Source organism: Athene noctua, chromosome 4, assembly GCF_965140245.1.
Source record: "Athene noctua chromosome 4, bAthNoc1.hap1.1, whole genome shotgun sequence".
In the NCBI taxonomy this organism is placed as follows: domain Eukaryota; kingdom Metazoa; phylum Chordata; class Aves; order Strigiformes; family Strigidae; genus Athene; species Athene noctua.
The window spans coordinates 6,519,527-6,535,932 of NC_134040.1; the positions used below are offsets into that span (position 1 = coordinate 6,519,527).

Consider the following 16,406-nt stretch of genomic DNA (forward strand, 5'->3'; position numbering starts at 1 on the left):
GTGACAAGGGCTGGGGAAAAACCCAGAGGTGGAGCATGAGACCTGCCTCTGTCTCAAGCTGTTAGCAGTTAGTCTGTGGCAGTGAAATCCAAATTAGGTATTTGAAAACAGATCACTAAATGCAGACTGAATTGGTAGTGGAGAACAATTTTTTAAAGCATTTTATTGTCATAAAACTCGGTTCTTTTGAACAGGGGTTTGACTAGTGCCCATCACTATTAATTGGTCTGTTTATACTTTCAGTTAAATAATAGCGAGTTGAATTTTGGTTTAACTTTCGAATTCTTTATTTTGTTCTCAAACTTTTGTAAAAGGAGATCCTTCCTAAAAGAAATTAAGTGCTGAATATTGCCCTTCAGCGCTAAAAACATGCTAGAGTCAGTCATGGGCGGCTGGCAATTGCAGGACAAATGCACAAGGCAGCCTGCTGCAGATAATTGTGTGGCTGAACATGGGAGAATTACTGTCACTAGATGGAGCCAATGTGCTTGTTATGGAAGAAACACTAAAGGAGATCAACTGCCTTTTAATGACACAGAAATAACGCAACATGAACTGCTTTCGAAACTGCTGATAAATCTGCTCGTTAGTCCATAAATATTAAAGACTAGTGCTTGCATTGTTAAGACAGAGACAGTCATTTCTTACGTCTTAATACTGGTATAAGTGATCTTGGTGATTATGGGTGGTGCACAGGTTTGTTGACTTTGAACCAAAGTGAGAAAGTACAAGTTTGTGTACCTGGCTGATTTAAAATTGCAGAGATGAGAATTCTTGTGTCATGATTCCTATTTCAGGGTGTATACCTGGGGAAGCAACAACTTGCCCATTTAACTATGTTGTGATTTTTAACCACTAAAGCAAGGCTTTAAAGCAATTTTTATTTTTTCCATCAGGCTGATTTGTTTGCATATTTTTTGAAGAATAATAGAGTAATACTACTGAAGAACGGTATTTTGGAAAAGTTACATGTTTTTCTTAATATTTTTGCAGACTTTAAGTGATGTTAGAAATTTGAAGTTTCCACCATTGTTCACTCAGAAATATGCACAAGAGGTAAGCATATCTGATGCTATTAATTGTAGCTTTTTCTTCCTTTGTAGCTTTTTTCTTTGCTTTCCAATTGCTTTGTAGATAAAAATGGAGGAAAAAAAATAGCTTTCATGTTAAGATGCATTTCTCTATCCCTGTACTTTTCTGTGTTTCAAAGCTATAACATTATAATAATGTGGATGATGATACTTTTGTCACACAGTTTTACCTCCGTTAACTATATAATATTACCTGTCTTCCCTTTGCCACTTGCTGTCATTCATTTCACGTACATCCTGACATGATTTCTTGCAACAAATCCATATTCACAAAGAGAAATTGCAGAGTTCTGGACAGGTAAAGGGGAGGCTGTAGGTAGAACCATGGCAGTATGGGATCTGACTCCAAGAACTAGATCTCCCAAGAGGGAAACCAGATGAGCAAATTGTGCTGTGATCTTATTAGTCAGATCTTTAAAGTGATACAGTTGCAGATAAAGAGGAGGTGATCTCCAATAAAAAGCTGAGATGCTTTCAGATGTTCATGGTAGCTTCAGACCAGCAGCTAAATGAGACTAGATTTTCTTGCTTTACAGCTGCAGGCTGCCCTGGGGGATGTGATGTGCTGTGCTCAGCTGGAGTAAGACACTAATTCTGATTAAATTTGAGACAGATATTCAAACTACCTGTATATTTAAAGGAAAACCTCTGATTTGGCATGGAAAATTACTGTGTGGCTGAAAACATGGTGGGTTAAACATGAAGCTAAAAATTACCATTAATTACATTTCATATGTTTTAAAATTTTTTTGATTGCAAATAACGTAAAGGTTCTGTAACTCTATTGAATCTTGGATCAGATTTGATTTGCCACGTTGATCGTAGTCCTTGACAGTAAAGACAGTTTCATGGATGCACAGTGATACATTTTCAAATATTTAATGCACTTCTGGCTGCTGTGCCAACGCACTAATACCCACATTACTCAGAAGAAAACTGGGGACATTTTTCACTTATTCATACAGCCACAATTGAAGTCAAAACACAAAGTAAGAAAGAATTTATGAATTGGTTCACCTAACACATGTCACGTTTTCTTTTAGTACACCATGGTGAAGGACATGCTCTCTCCAAGCCCCACTGAAAGACCGGAGGCTGCAGCAATCATAGAAAATCCTGTATTTGAAGACTTGGAACTCCCACCAAAACCAGTGCTTAGGCAGAGGTCACGGACAATGAGCTTATCAGGAAATAAGCATTCCAGACAACCAAGCAAATAACTATCCTCAGGATCACTTCTTCCACTCGGCAGGTTTTACAGGGATTGTTCAGCAGAAGGATCCTATGATGCAGAGTGTCTATCTTGGAAATAGTTTACTTAAACTTTTTTTGCCATGTTTAATGTATAAGACGTGTTGGACAGATTTTCGTTTACTTTGACAGCCAACGAAAGCCAGTAACCACACTTTTCACATTCCATTTTTCTTATAGGTGGATGGGTCCAGCTACTCTGCTTTACCAATGTTGTGCTCCATTATTGTTTTTTTTGGGGTTGGGGTTTTTTTTAAGCTTGTAAATGTCAGCTTGCTGGGTAAGTGAGAGATCTGTAACATGTAAATAGAATTAAAATACTGTATTTTTATAGAGCAAATTACAGTCTCTAAGCCTAGTGAGTATCTATCCAGATCACTTGCTCTGGTGAAATTAAGATGATTTTGAAATGAACTATGACTCCATTTTTGTCCCTGGTGGGTAAACTGGGAATCTGCACTATTTTTAAAGCAAAAAAGTACCACAGTTGTACATACTGTCACTCTCCATAGCCGGTCATTAGAGGAAATTGTTTCATACTTCTGCACTATAGTAGATCTTAGGGAATGCATTTTATACAGATAAACCTCTAGAGAAGGAAAAGGAGCTTTTTTGCCATTTAAACATGGGTTTATAGGTGGTGCTTGGAAGAGCCATAGTAAAAATTATGTACAAAAATGTTGTGATTCTGAAAAGTTAAACCTAATGAAGTCATACATGTCGTATGTAATCTTGTAGATTTGGACTTTTTAAAAAATCAACTGGTAGGCATTTGTGTAATCTGCTAATTTAACTGCCTAATGCCATGCTTTTATTTCTCATTGTAAATATGTTAATTTTTATTTATAAAATACAGAATCAATCCATTTGGGTTGGTGGTGTACAGAATGCACTTGCTGTAATTGTTGAGTGCATTGATTATTGTGACTTCTTTCAAGTCTAAATGATTTAATAAACTTTTTTTATTTATAAAAAAAAAGAAAAAAGCCCAGTAGTTGCTTCTGTTCAAAGCCTGTGTCGGTGCCTGCTGCAGGTGGCAGTCTCGTGCAGTTGGAACAGGGTGGGCACTGCATTTCTGTAACCTGCTTTGCTTTCCTGTCTCATCCTTGCACAGTGCATGTGATGATGCAGAGATGCACATGCTGCTTGGCACAGAGACACTGTCTGAAGAGAGAGGGGAGCCCAGCTCCTCTAAACTGGCCATCTCTCAACTGTTAACAGAGAGGGAAGTCTTGAAGGGGTAATTGTTACGCTATTAGAACTGGTTTTGTAAAACAGGAACGTGCATTTATGCAGGCTTAAATGTTTGAAGTTGGAGGCCCCAAAATAAGTTTCTTAAAAAGGTGCTGGGTTCAAATCCTTCTGGGGATCACTCTACTGTGGTGTACAGCTACCAGTTAAACCAGTGACACTGCAGCCTTCTGATAAAGCAATGATGGGTTACAACGATTGTCTTCCTTGTGCTCTTGGATAACTCCTAGATATTGGCTTGACCAGTTGAAGCCAGAATGCTGCAGTGAATATTTGGTCAGAAACAGAACTTTATTGAATTTAGCTGGGTTAAAACAGAAGTGTGTCCTCTTGCTTTGGATTTCCCTGTTAGCATCAGCTGTAAACACAGTTAAATAGCCACGTTTGAAGCCTCTCTAGCTTCTCTGCCAGTTCAGTGATTACAGGTGGAGCACAGGAAATTAAGAATAAGGTATTTTTAACTTGCTGTGTATCTGTGCTGGATATGAGTAGCTGTGTATTCCAAGGGCCCTGCAGCATTTCAGTACCAAAGATGGCATTACATGTTCACCCTGGGTGTGTCCGTGTATTCTAGGATGTTACACTCACCCTGGAAGGCACGTACAAATCCTACCCTGTGTGGTGCATGCCCAGCCACAAAAACACCTGGCCACATTTAACTGCCTGTCAGTGAGTCTTCACTTCTCTTAACATTGGATGCTGGAGTGTTGTCCCAGTCTTTGCTCCTTTTTGCTCCAGGGTTTGACTAAGAAAGTCTTTTCCCTAACCAGAGAGGTTTCCTCTGCATTTAGGTCTCACTTGCAAGCACTCACTTTGCTGCCTCTGGCATCTCCACTTGCTCTGCCCCACCGCTGCAGGAGGAGGACACTTCTCTGTGCTATGAAATATCCACCTGGCCTTCAACACCCCCATCAGCTCCAGGACTATTTGCCAGCTCTTCAGAACCAGGCTACCCAGAGGGGGGTGCACCTCCTGTTCTTTTCCTTCTGTAAGTCAGGTTTTAATTATACTACACTTCACTATTCCATCCCTGTCCTGCCAGATGATTCAGCCAGCTCAGACCATGACTGGTCATGACAGGTCAGTCATGACTGAAAGACCCAAAGGCCTTTGCTCTGTTGTGCATTTGCTCTGTGCTCACATCCTGGAAGGGAAAACAGTGAGGGCAGGGTTTTCTCAGCTCTCTGAGTCCATCCTAGTCCACATGACTGCCCTGGTGGCGAGAACATCTGACGGCTTGTAGACAAGTTTATTTGCCTTTCATTTAGAAACCAACTACCAGCCTGTCTCAGGTCTTCCTGTGGCCATGGAAATTGGGGTGCACCTTCAGGTTACAGCCCTGCAAAAGGGAGCCCTGCTCTGGGGCTGTGCAGCACTGTGGTCCTAGTCTGTTCTTGCAGAGGATGTTGCCTGTCCCTCAGTTCCCTTCCCCATAGCTCTTGGGGCTGAAACACAGTTCCTTGTCCTCTTTTATCAGAATGAAATGGGTGGCAGGAGCAAGAATCCTGCCTCGTACATCTTTGTGCCCACTGGACCGAGATGCTTCCCCTGGAATAAGGGTGGGATTGTGTATCTTCACTGCTTCCATGTTGTTTACTGGAGTTGTAGGAGCTGGGAGACCTAACCCACTCCATGAAAAGTCATTTGACAGGACTACCAGTGTTGCAAGCCCAGCTCAGGGCTGTTTCTTCTACCAGGCTCTTGAGAGAGAACTTCTGGCCCTGTACCAGTGCTTTCAGCAGCTGAGCTGCTCCAGGCAGTAGCTATTTGCTTTTTGTGACACCTCTGAGGATGTCCTCTGCTATGTTTGAGCTGGAAGAGCAGAAGGACTCAGGACTTTTACTACACCCCCACTTTTTTATTTATTAACAAAGTGACATTCTTCACCCCTCTGAGTGCCTCGGTCCAGTAGTTTTAGCATTAAATGTTAGCCTGGATATCTTTCTGTTGTGTTTGCTTGACTTCCCAGGCTGCAGAAGCCTTGCCTGTCCCAAGTAGGTGATCGAGCACTCAGAAAAAGCCCTGAAGTGTTTCATGTCCATGGAAGATCAGTCTAAGAGCAGGCTCTGAGTGCAGTGACTTTCCCATGTTAAACCAGAGTGAGACCCCACCAGAACCGTGCTGGGGGAGGTGATGGCTGTTGGCTTGAGCAATCACCAGTGCTACAGAAAAGCTGTGGTCCTGGGGGCTCAGCTCCTGCTTTACTCACTGTTATGATGCTTCAGAGATGGTCAGAAGCAGTCGTGTGTTTTCAGGGTAGTCCTTCAGTAAGGTACTCCATGGCCCTCCTGCGGGGAGCCAGTGCTGTTTGATGCTGCTTGAAGTCCAGACAGGAGTGGTAAAAATAACCTTTCCCATTTATCATCATTTTTCTATGGCTGTGTCGTCCAGCAATACTCTGTAGCTACACTGATAGCACCAAGGCATTAGACATCACAGTGCAAAACACACAAGTAAGTAAGAATTCCTCTTTACATCTCTGTGGCTGATGTCAGTCAGCTGTATCCCCCTTTGAACCCCCTGGGCTCTCGGTGTTACAGCAAGTCTTGCCCATCTCCTGGGGCTTGCCGCATAGGATATTCCCTTCTAGAATTAATAAGGAAACTCACAGATAATTCACAGAAAGCCACTGAAATCTCTGAACATCTCTATTTCAGAAGCAAGTGGGCAGCCCTGAGCAACAGCTCAGACTGCAGAGGGGTGCCATCGTAAGGGAGTGACCTCTGCTCTTTGATCACACCCTTCCTAACTCGAACACAGACTAACACACATGGAGCTATTAAAACTGGTCAAATTTGTAATGGAAACTGCAAGATGAGAGCTACAGTGGCTTGGTAAGAAAGACCTACTGTCCAACCTTACATTGTAGATCACCAGGATGTACACAAAGACAAGTTTACATTATCATACTGACATTTTTTCCCCAGCATGAAGGTTGAATTTCTCTTAGGAAATGCTCATTAAAAAAATAATTACCCAGGAAGGAATTAGCTCCGTTAGTTATAACAAATTGCCCCCAAAATATCAAAGTTCCTTATTTGTAAAACTGTGGAAGATGAAGAAATGCATCTTTGCCCTGTGCCCCCAGCTGTAATATTCCAGCCCCTCCTTCCCCTATTTTCCTACCCATTATTTTTCCATTAGGATGTGCTCTGGCACTTTCTGTACCACCACCTCCAGCAACTGATTCTGAATCCCTATTATTTGGGTTTGCCTTTCAGGGCACCATTGGGCACTGGCACCGTATTGCTATATTCTAGGTCTGGAGCAGTCTTGGAAAACGTGGCTATGGAAACCATGTCTTCTCCAATGTCCACCTGAGACCTGTGCCTGCAAATGAGCAGCTTCTTCAGGGCCCGTTGGAAGTCCCGGTTCAGGAAAGCGTAGAGCATTGGGTTGATGGTGGAGTTGCAATACCCTAACCAAGTGATGATCTTGAAGGTGTCAACCAAGACTGTGCTGGTGGAGTCGGTGCCTCTGGCAGCGAGCCAGACATTCAGGACAAAGTACGGCAGCCAGCACAGCACAAAGACTGAAATGATAATGCTGATGGTCCGTGTGGCCTTGTTCTCCAGCTGCAGGTGGTTCTGCCGCTTGCTGTTGGGGTGGTAGTGAATCTCCAGGGTCTGAGACATGATCCGAGTGGCCTTGAGCCGTGAAGCTCGGTAGATGAAAAAATACATGCTGCACATGACCATGAAGGGGACAAAAAATGCCAGAGCAGAAGCCACGATGGCAAAAATCCAGTTGGTGACAAAGATGCATTCTCTGCCTGCATCAAAGTCCACCCCGGGGATTTCATTCCAGCCTTGCATGACAGGAAGGAAGGAAATCAGGGAGGAGTATACCCAGACCATGCAGGTCATCACAATGCATCTGTGAAAAGAAAGAGATGGAGGGCGGGGGGAGAGAGGGTCTGAGTTATTTTGAGTTGAGAACATCCAGTACGATTTAATCCCCATGGTAACCCGTGTGGGATATCACTGCTCAGCAGTCCCCCAGGGCTTGGAGAAGTGGCCGAGCAGTGAAAAAGCTGGGGTACAACAAGTCCATACATGAATATCTCTAACGACTGGGTAATTGGGTCTGGGGTTTACAGGACTGGGGTCAGTGTAAGGGATGCTCAGAGCTGGCTGCAAAAAGAGGAGGAAAGGTTTTACAGAGGATTTTTGTTTAATATTTAAAACAACAGCATGCCTATTTTTCTGTTTGGTTTCAGCTTTAATATCTGGCTGTTATCCGCTGAGAAGCTGTAGGGATGGGGCTGATGGACACTAGATCCTCAGAACCACTGCAGCGCTTGCTCTGCGACGCGGGATGCTGCGCAGCCCCCTCCTCGCTCTGGCGACCACCCGCGCTCCACAAGTCGTACTCGCAGGAGTTGCAGTGGGAAGAACATTCCCAAAAGAGCCTGAACCCACCTCATACAGCACCCTGCAGCTGCAGCATCCTCTCTGCCCACCTTCAGACAACTCTCTTCACCCTCCAGTCCTCATTTCAATGTTTCACATGAAACCTTGGCAGGAGCTTAGAAACATCCCGTTTTCACTGCATTTCCCCAAATATTATCACTTAGAAAACATTGTGAGTTTAAGAGGGGGAAGACTGGTGCTATATGCTTTTTTCTGGGTCTCATTTCTCCTAGTCCTTGGGGAAATTCCCATGAAATGTCTGCAAAGGGCAGAAGCTATAGGTACAAGCTGGCCCGCATCACTGGTTTCTACCCTATTTTGTGACCCATCCTTAGCTCAAAAAGTGCTTTCTTAGGAGCACCCTCAGACCAGCTCAGCTGCATGCTCCTTTTCTCTTGCACCACGTACAAATTTTCTGCAAAGTTTTATATGGTGTGAAGATCCTTCTGCTTTTGGGCATCAACTGTCAATAACTCATTTGGTCCCAAGTCAGTATAGGCTGTGGCCAAGTTACAATTTGGGGGGACCCAAAGTGAGGAGTGACTCCACTCACCTGCCACGGGACATCCTTCTTGAATAGTGGTACGGGGTCACCACGGAGCAGTATCTGTCCAGGCTAATGAAGCACAACGTGACAATGGATGCAGTGCAGAACATGACATCAAAGGAGATCCAGACTTTACAGAACAGCTTCCCAAACAACCACATCCCCGTCACCTCGTAAATGATACTGCAAGAGAAAAAGGGTAGCAATCAAAGCTAGAAGGACTGATTTAATGCATTTCTTCAGGACTTCACTGAGGTTTTAACACAGACATACCAAAGATGTGTGTGCAGCTCAGGTAGACAGCAGGGATTCATCCTCAAAATGCAACTGAAGGCAATAACCCACAGGTAGGGTATGGCTGAAAAAGGCCAAACCTATGCTTCCTACCTGCACTCTGTTATAAGCAGGTGTCTTGAGAGAGGCTCTTTGCACCCCAGAACTCCCCAAATTTGCATCTGCACAGCTTTGTTTCTCATAGCTTTTTCCAGTGCCCTATGCAGCACAGATTTTTATGATTTCTCCTCAGTTCCTGGGGCATGGAAGATGCTCCCTCCTCCAAGAAACTCACTTTTCATCTAGTCACATGCGTCAAAACTAGAGCATTTCAATTCTTGGTTAGAAAAAAAAAATTCCTAGGAGGAAGCCTATGCATTATACAACTCACAAATGCCTCAGTGAGGTAAACACACCAGCAAAAAGCAGCCATTATGCCAAAATTATTTCTAACGAAGTCGAGAGAGGCCTGTAAGAAGTGAGCAGCGAAGGAAGGAACATATGGCAGCTGTAGGAAGGCTGATGCATGTTTCTCTAGCATTCAATTAGATGCCGTTCGCTTCCCCTTTCTTTCACCAGCTTTCTGCAGCTCCCGGGGTGCTGCTGAAATAACCATTGTGTGTGAATTTGATGTGAAAGGCTGAGTAACAGCCTAGTCCTGCAAAGCTTTAATTATCCTGGAACTTCACAGCTTGCTGGTCAAATACAGTGAAAGCAGGGCTGCTGCGGTGCAGTGAACTCAGGTGGGCTCTGCTGTCTGGCAGGGGCAGAAACAGTCAACTTGATGTCAGAGGAATTAGAAACCAACGCCTGCTCTGCATCTAATTAGCAACAATTCATTAAAATGACTTGTGAAGGTTGTTCTAGAGCACGACAACTGCTGTAGGTGGGTACAGTGCTACTGAAGGGCCCCAGCCCTCGGCAGCTTTTTGTTATGTGGGATGTTAGGCAAAAATTTTAACAAACATTCATCCAAAGCAGAATCTGTCCCTACACCGTGGTGGCCTCCACATGGGCAGCATGGAGCGTCCCACTGCGCAAACATGCAAAGGTTTCATGGCTCTTTTTCAAGTGGGGAAATGAGACCTATGGGAGTTGAAGCACAGGTCCAGTAATGGACTTGGGTGCTTTTTTGCCATTCCTCAGAAGCCCTCCTCATCCCCAGAGATGCTGCAAAGCCTGTGGTGTGAGCACCATGGCTCTCCAGAAGTAGACCATGCTGCTGTCATGAGCATCCCTGCACGCAGATCCCTGCTAAGCAGGTACCCAGCTCTCATCAACATGCATCTGGTGGGATGCACCTGACCTAGCAGGAGTTCTCACAGCACAGGGTAGTGGATACCTGTTCCCTCTTCTCTGATGTAAAAGGTCTTTACAGCTTGGAAATTATGTTGGTTAAAAAGGAATAACAAAACCCTGAAGAAACACACAGTATGAGCAGAAGTGAAGTCCCCTCTGTGTTTCACTTATGCTTGCAAAAGAAAAGAGTAGCTGGAAATACTCAGCCTGGAAATGACTGGGCTGGCTGGAGTAGCCAGATGACAAGCTAAGCACAGCTGAATGGCTCCTGCAAACAAGCCAAACCAGGAAAAAAAGCAGAAGTCTTATGAAATTAAGGGACCAGACGACAATCTTGTTTTTCCTTTCTATCATATTTTCCCGAGCCAAACTGGCTCCAAAGATCATTTCTTTTCCTTCTCTTTGGCATGTGCTAACATGCCAACTGAGGAGCAAACTGCAATTCAGAAGAGCAAATAGATACGAAGCCAAGATGGTGGGGAAGATGTGAAACAGCAGCCACTCCATCAGCAGGACCGAAGAAGGCCCGATGGAGCTGGCAGGGTCCGTTCCTCACCACATGGCCAATCAGGAGCCATCAAGTCTTTACCCCAGGCAACACTAAGACATTCATGAAGGGCAGAAAGCATCAATTGTGCTTTGCTCCTTGATCCCCTTTGTAATTTTTTTTTTTTCTTAAATAAGACACTCTCCTAGGTGGCTATTTTCTCTCTGGCTGCATAGTGAAGCCATTGGTTTTCATGGAAATCCTTCTCTCCTTGTAATGCCCTCTACCATCCTTTGATAGGACAAGGGGTAACAGTTTTAAACTGAAAGAGGGTAGATTTAGACCAGATATAAGGAAGAAATTTTTTACAACGAGGGCAATGAAACACTGGCACAGGTTGCCCAGAGAGGTGGTGAATGCCCCATCCCCGGAGACATTCAAGGTCAGGCTGGACGGGGCTCTGAGCAACCTGATCCACCTGAAGATGTCCCTGGTCACTGCAGGGGGGGTTGGACTAAATGACCTTTAAAAGTCCCTTCCAACCCAAACCATTCTATGATCCTTCCCCTCCCCTCATATTCTTCACAGCTGTGGGCCCCTCTTCATCTCTGTTGTGCCTTTTCTTTTTGTTCCCTATTTGTCCTTTCTTGTTGGGCATGAGAAGCTACAGACAGATTTCCCAGTGAAACATCTGCTTCTTCTTGTCCCTTCCATGCTTTCCTGGGAACCTAGAAGTAGGAATTGTCCTATTTTCTTCCCCTTTGCATTCCTAACTGAGCAAAACCTAGTGCCAAATTCCCTTTTTCCCCCCGATAAGGAAGAGGTCTTATTCCTAGTTACGGGGGATGCTGCCAGTCTTACAGAGGAAATTACAGCTGCCAAGACACCCACCTGCTTTTGTTCTTTGCTACCATACCCTCCCAACGCCCAGAATGCAAATACCACATCAGTAGGTACGAGGCAGAAGTAATGAGAATGCTGGGTGACTAGAAATGCCCAAACTCTATTTAGAAGAAAAAAAATTGAGGACAGATATTGCCAAGCACGAGCAAAATGTGGAGACACTAGAGGAGTCATCAAGTAGACAACAGGCAAAATCAAAGAGGAAGCGGTGATAGAGATCATCAGCTGGAACTCACTTCCAAGCAGGAATTGTTCAGCTTTTGTCTTGTTTGAGCAAAAGGGGTGCTGCCATTTCTGGGCAGGATTGGGGTAACAGAGATGGTGAGCTCCTGAGGGATGGTTGGAGTGGTTGGATGGTTGGAAAAGCAAGCAGCTGTGCAGACCCAGAGGAGCCCTTGAGACACCTGGGTCTGACTGGAATGAAAACCTTTGTATCTGGGTTTAACAAGAACATGGAAAGGAAAAAAAAAATAGGCCAGGGAATCACCAGGTAGTAGAAAGGTTGTTGCTTTTTAGCTAATCTTCAGTGACTGACATCTTGTTTTTCTAGGAGGCTGAAATGATCCGCTGCATTTTATTGCAGTGACCTCATCCTTGCAGTGGGAAACATCAGAGCTTCTCTTGGGAAAAATTAATGGGTGCTACTGTTGACAGAAGCACATGGATCGTTTCTGCAAACCCTCCCAGGTCAGCCAGGTCCTCACCCACACACCCGCTCAGAGCCACTGGCAATCCTCAGGGAACAAGACTGGCCAACCTGGAGACCCTTTCCACCCCTGTCTGGCAAAGAGGCACTTCCACAATCCCATCTGTATCCAACATAGAGCAAAACCCTCACTATCAGCAATACAAATCTCCTGGTTAGGTCCCTACCCTCACTCCCACTGACTTTGATAGGATGGGAGCAGGTTAGATCATCACGAAACTAAGCTGCAATCCAAGCCCCCGGGGCAGGTATTTGTAGCACCAGGTGGAGAGGAGAGACAAGTGGGTATAGAGGGATGATTTCAGAACCTGGACTTAAAAAATTCACTGAGCTTAGAATTGAAGTTGGTGGTAATATTTTTTGAAGGGCATCATTTGCTTTTTTTTCACCTGACACTATAAACTTCTAACTCAGTTTGTAATTGCTTGTTGGGAAAATACCTTTTGGTGCCAAATTCAAAAGCGTAAGTAGCTCTGTAAGAAATGAAGCACAGACCATGAAAAGTGTTCAACTTCTTCATATTACTCCAGAAACACTAAATAGGGTGCAGCTCCCCACTTTATACAGTCCTACAGCCATTCTATAGCACAAGGCAGAACCTACAAGTAAACTGGTTTCTGGATTCATTTTACTATGTTTTAGCCAGGTAATGAAGTTCCTGTAAATACAAACTTCAAGCCGGGGCAACTGCCCTCTGAAGCGCCTCTTCCTCCGTTAAATATAGGTGAAGCCTGAATTACCCTACTTATACTAAAATAAAATCCTTACATTTACACAGAGGGAGGGGAGATGGCCTCTGTCACCGTGTCAACACTGTCCGTTATGGATGTGCAATGCAGCCAGGCTGTAGGGGCAAAACAATTCCCCCAAGTGCAGTGAATCCCATCTGTGATCCCACTGCAAACTGCAGTTCTTTTAGTCTGTTTATGCAGGCAAAAGATTTATTTTGCGAGGTCGCCGGCCTTCCCCAAACTCCAGCAGTGTATGTCTGAACCAGAAGGAGCAATCAGAGTGCTGTGTTTCCCCAAGAATATGAAGAATAGCATCTCTGCAATAGCCTTTCAAGTTCAGTAATATGAAATCATCCGTTTTCTTACACTAAAGGATCTTTTTTACTTCTCCCTCCCACTACCAGAAAATAAAGATAAGGTTAAAGAAGTGTAAAATTGCAAGCACAGAATTTAACTCCGCTGATTGCAGTAGTCATTCTTGAGTAAGAAAAATAAGGGAAAAACGTCTTCTAGTTTGCTCTGCCTTTGAAATGCAAGGAGGATCAAAACGGTCATTGCACTTAATGCTGACACACCAGTGGCAGTCCTCATCTCACATTCCCCAAACACTCAGAGCATGCAACATCATCTAGCAACCATGTTGGCCCCACATACAATGCAGAGCCTGTCCTGGAAGAGGGGCCTCATCGCAAAAAAAGCTGAATACGGAGGTCAGACCAGCAGCCACGGTCCCAATGTAGCCAAGAGGGAAAATACCCTTGGAAGTTCCTCTCCATTCATTATAAGGGGACCCATTATAAAGGGTGGGGAAACTGAGGCACAGAAGAACATATAATCACCAACGCACAGTTAAGCGTTTTGGAGAGCCCAGCTCTAAGCACAGCACGTGAAGTTCTAGCCAGCCCTGCTCAAATTGAGCTGCTGAGCTAGGAGAAATGATGTTGGACACACACACTGCCATCTGATCTTGCTTCTTACCTAAAGGGCATGACCAGACAAGCTACGAGGAAGTCTGCCGTGGCTAAGGACATGATAAACATATAGGTGACGGTGCGCAGCCTCTTTTCCACCACTGGGCAGATGAAGACTATTGTATTTCCCAGGAGTGTGATCAAGTCAATGAGGCTTAGTATCAGTCCAATGACCACCTCCTGGACGCCGATCCCTGCCCAGTTGCTGCCTCCTTTCACAAAGGAAGAGGCAGCAGAGGAGAAATTGGAGAGCCAAGTTTCATTTTTGTCCATCAGCATCTTCTCACTGTTAAAACCTGAAAGAGAGGAAAGGTGGGGAGAAAGTAAATAAGGATGCACATGACTTGTAGGTCTACAAAAGAAAGTCCAGAAATAATGTTCATGCTTCATTTAATTCAAAAAAAATCCACACACCCTGCTGTGTCTGTGCCATCACTGTTCCATGGTTGTCAGTCCATTAGAAGTGACAGAAATCCTGAGGCTGAGGATAAATGTGCAGCATTGGCTGAAGTCCTTTATAGCAATGAAAAGCCCTCCTGTGAACGAAAATGCATCATCAGGTGAAGCATGATACAAAAGAATAAATGTGCTGAGAGCGGAAGAGGACAAACAAGCGACTGAAATCCAAAATTAAAGCAGCTCTGCCAAATTCCACTGAATAGCATGTTATGTCCACAAAATATGGGGTTTGGAACTAGATGATCTTCAGGGTGCCTTCCAACCCAAACCATTCCACGGTTCTATATTCTCATCATCATCTTTGCCACCCACAGACCAGGTGAGGCTCCAGGCCCAGGCTGGCTGCTTTCGTAACCCCACTATTCAGTACATGCTCTGCCCTGGGTTGTCCAGGTACTTTTTTTTAGACTCTGAGGTTAAAAGCTTTTTACTACCATGGTGGGCAGCTCCATCCCACAGTCTGAAGGGCCATGGAGAGCTGCCAGCAACCACACAGGGAGCTTAATGCAAGTAAGCAAGTAATTGCGATGTCTCAGGTGCAGCAGCGACCTCAGACTCATGTCTCCTCCTGTGCCCAGCTGGGAGAGGATGCTCCCAACTCCATAATGGGGGACTTGTCAGTGAAGGAATTCACGTGCTCGTGTCCACAGCTCAGTTCTCAGGCTTTGATCGAGTGGTGTCACAGGTACCTGAGAAGGTGGAAATGATGCGCTGCAAAAATTCCAGCAGCTCAGTGTTCACTGTTGTGGCTAAGGGGAACACAAAGACAAAACCTGTGGGAAAAGAAAACGATAGAAATATTTCAAGACATCAGTTATATTTGAATAATGCCACTTCTCCTGTGACTGGGCTCTGCTTCCACAGTACTCTCAGGTCAGTCCCGCATCTCCAAGGCATGACTACTGAGTGCAGCATGAGAATGGCTCAAGATAAATGTCCATGTAGTTCAACCTGCCTTATCTCACAGTGGCCAAACTTTGCCTTAGGAGGTCTGTAAGAGCAAAGCAGCATGGAACAAAATTTTTTCAATGTCTATTTTTCCTTCCAGGAGCCTATGGTTCAGAATTACCTCTAAAGGTGGTTTCAAAGTCTTCTAAATCATGACATTATCCTGCTTCCCCTTTGGTCCATGCAGACTTTTAGCATCCGTGACCTCCTATAGCAAAAGCTTCCACAGCTCAGCTATGCACCTCTTTTTGCCTGTTTTGAGCCTGTCAGCACCTAGTTTCATTTGGTGCCCCCTGGTCTTTGTATTGGAAGAGACATCACACAAGCAATCCCCATCCACTTTCTCAACACCACCGGTGGACTCTTTAATCCCCGTCACGTCCCCTAGCCCCCTCATCATCTCTTTGTCAGGCTGAGAGGTTTTTGCCAACATGCTCCTTCCTCATACAGAAGAAATTGAGGACTCTTGGCCATCCCTCCCACTCCTCTGAGCCTCTGAGATGGACCCGAACTAAAAACAATTTCCAAGAGGTAAACATACTGTGGATTTATATAAGGGCATAATGATGTTCTCTGTTTTGTCCTGCTTCCCTTTCATAACAATCCCTAACATGGTTTGCTGCTTTTGATTGGCACTTAGCACTGAGCTGACCTTTCCACAGGACTGCCTACTGCCATCCAAAGATCTCATTCCTGAGCAGTAACAGTCAGCTTGGAGCCCACTGCTTTAGATAGGAAAATAGAATGAAATGAGGTTCCCTCCATCTTCCCCAAACTCCATCACTTCACAGTTGAATTTCTCCTTCCATTTTAATGCTCACTGAGCCTCATAAAAGCTTTTCTGCAATTCTTTGTCAGTCCTTATTCTTCATGCCCCGATTAAACTTTGTTTCACATGCAAATATCACCACAATCCACAATTTTTCCAGTTAAGAGGTTTTTTTGAACCCCACAAAACCCAGTTCCTACCCCTGTAAAGAGTATTGCTGACCTCTTCCCCAGGGTAACTCACCATCCACTTCCCCCCTGCATTTCACCTTTTAGACATGTATTTGTTCACACAAGGAACATCCTTCT

General features: G+C 44.6%; 2 protein-coding genes across 2 annotated transcripts in view; one reads left to right on the top strand and one right to left on the bottom strand.

The window, feature by feature from the left end:
- The window catches only part of EIF2AK3 (eukaryotic translation initiation factor 2 alpha kinase 3), a 44,394-nt gene extending 41,162 nt beyond the window's left edge, over window positions 1-3,232 (top strand). The window contains exons 16-17 of the mRNA XM_074904301.1: window positions 994-1,056; window positions 2,135-3,232. Coding sequence (XP_074760402.1) covers window positions 994-1,056; window positions 2,135-2,311 — 240 coding nt within the window. The 3' untranslated portion in view covers window positions 2,312-3,232. The remainder of the gene's footprint in view (window positions 1-993; window positions 1,057-2,134) is intronic.
- Window positions 3,233-6,793: 3,561 nt separating this feature from the next.
- LOC141959711 (histamine H2 receptor-like) lies at window positions 6,794-14,355 on the bottom strand. The gene is made up of 4 exons (XM_074903951.1): window positions 14,337-14,355; window positions 13,930-14,218; window positions 8,559-8,735; window positions 6,794-7,469 (listed from the first exon to the last, which is right to left on the bottom strand). The coding sequence occupies exons 1-4, from the start codon at window positions 14,353-14,355 to the stop codon at window positions 6,794-6,796; spliced, it is 1,161 nt and encodes a 386-aa protein (XP_074760052.1).
- Between the last annotated feature and the right edge of the window lie 2,051 nt (window positions 14,356-16,406).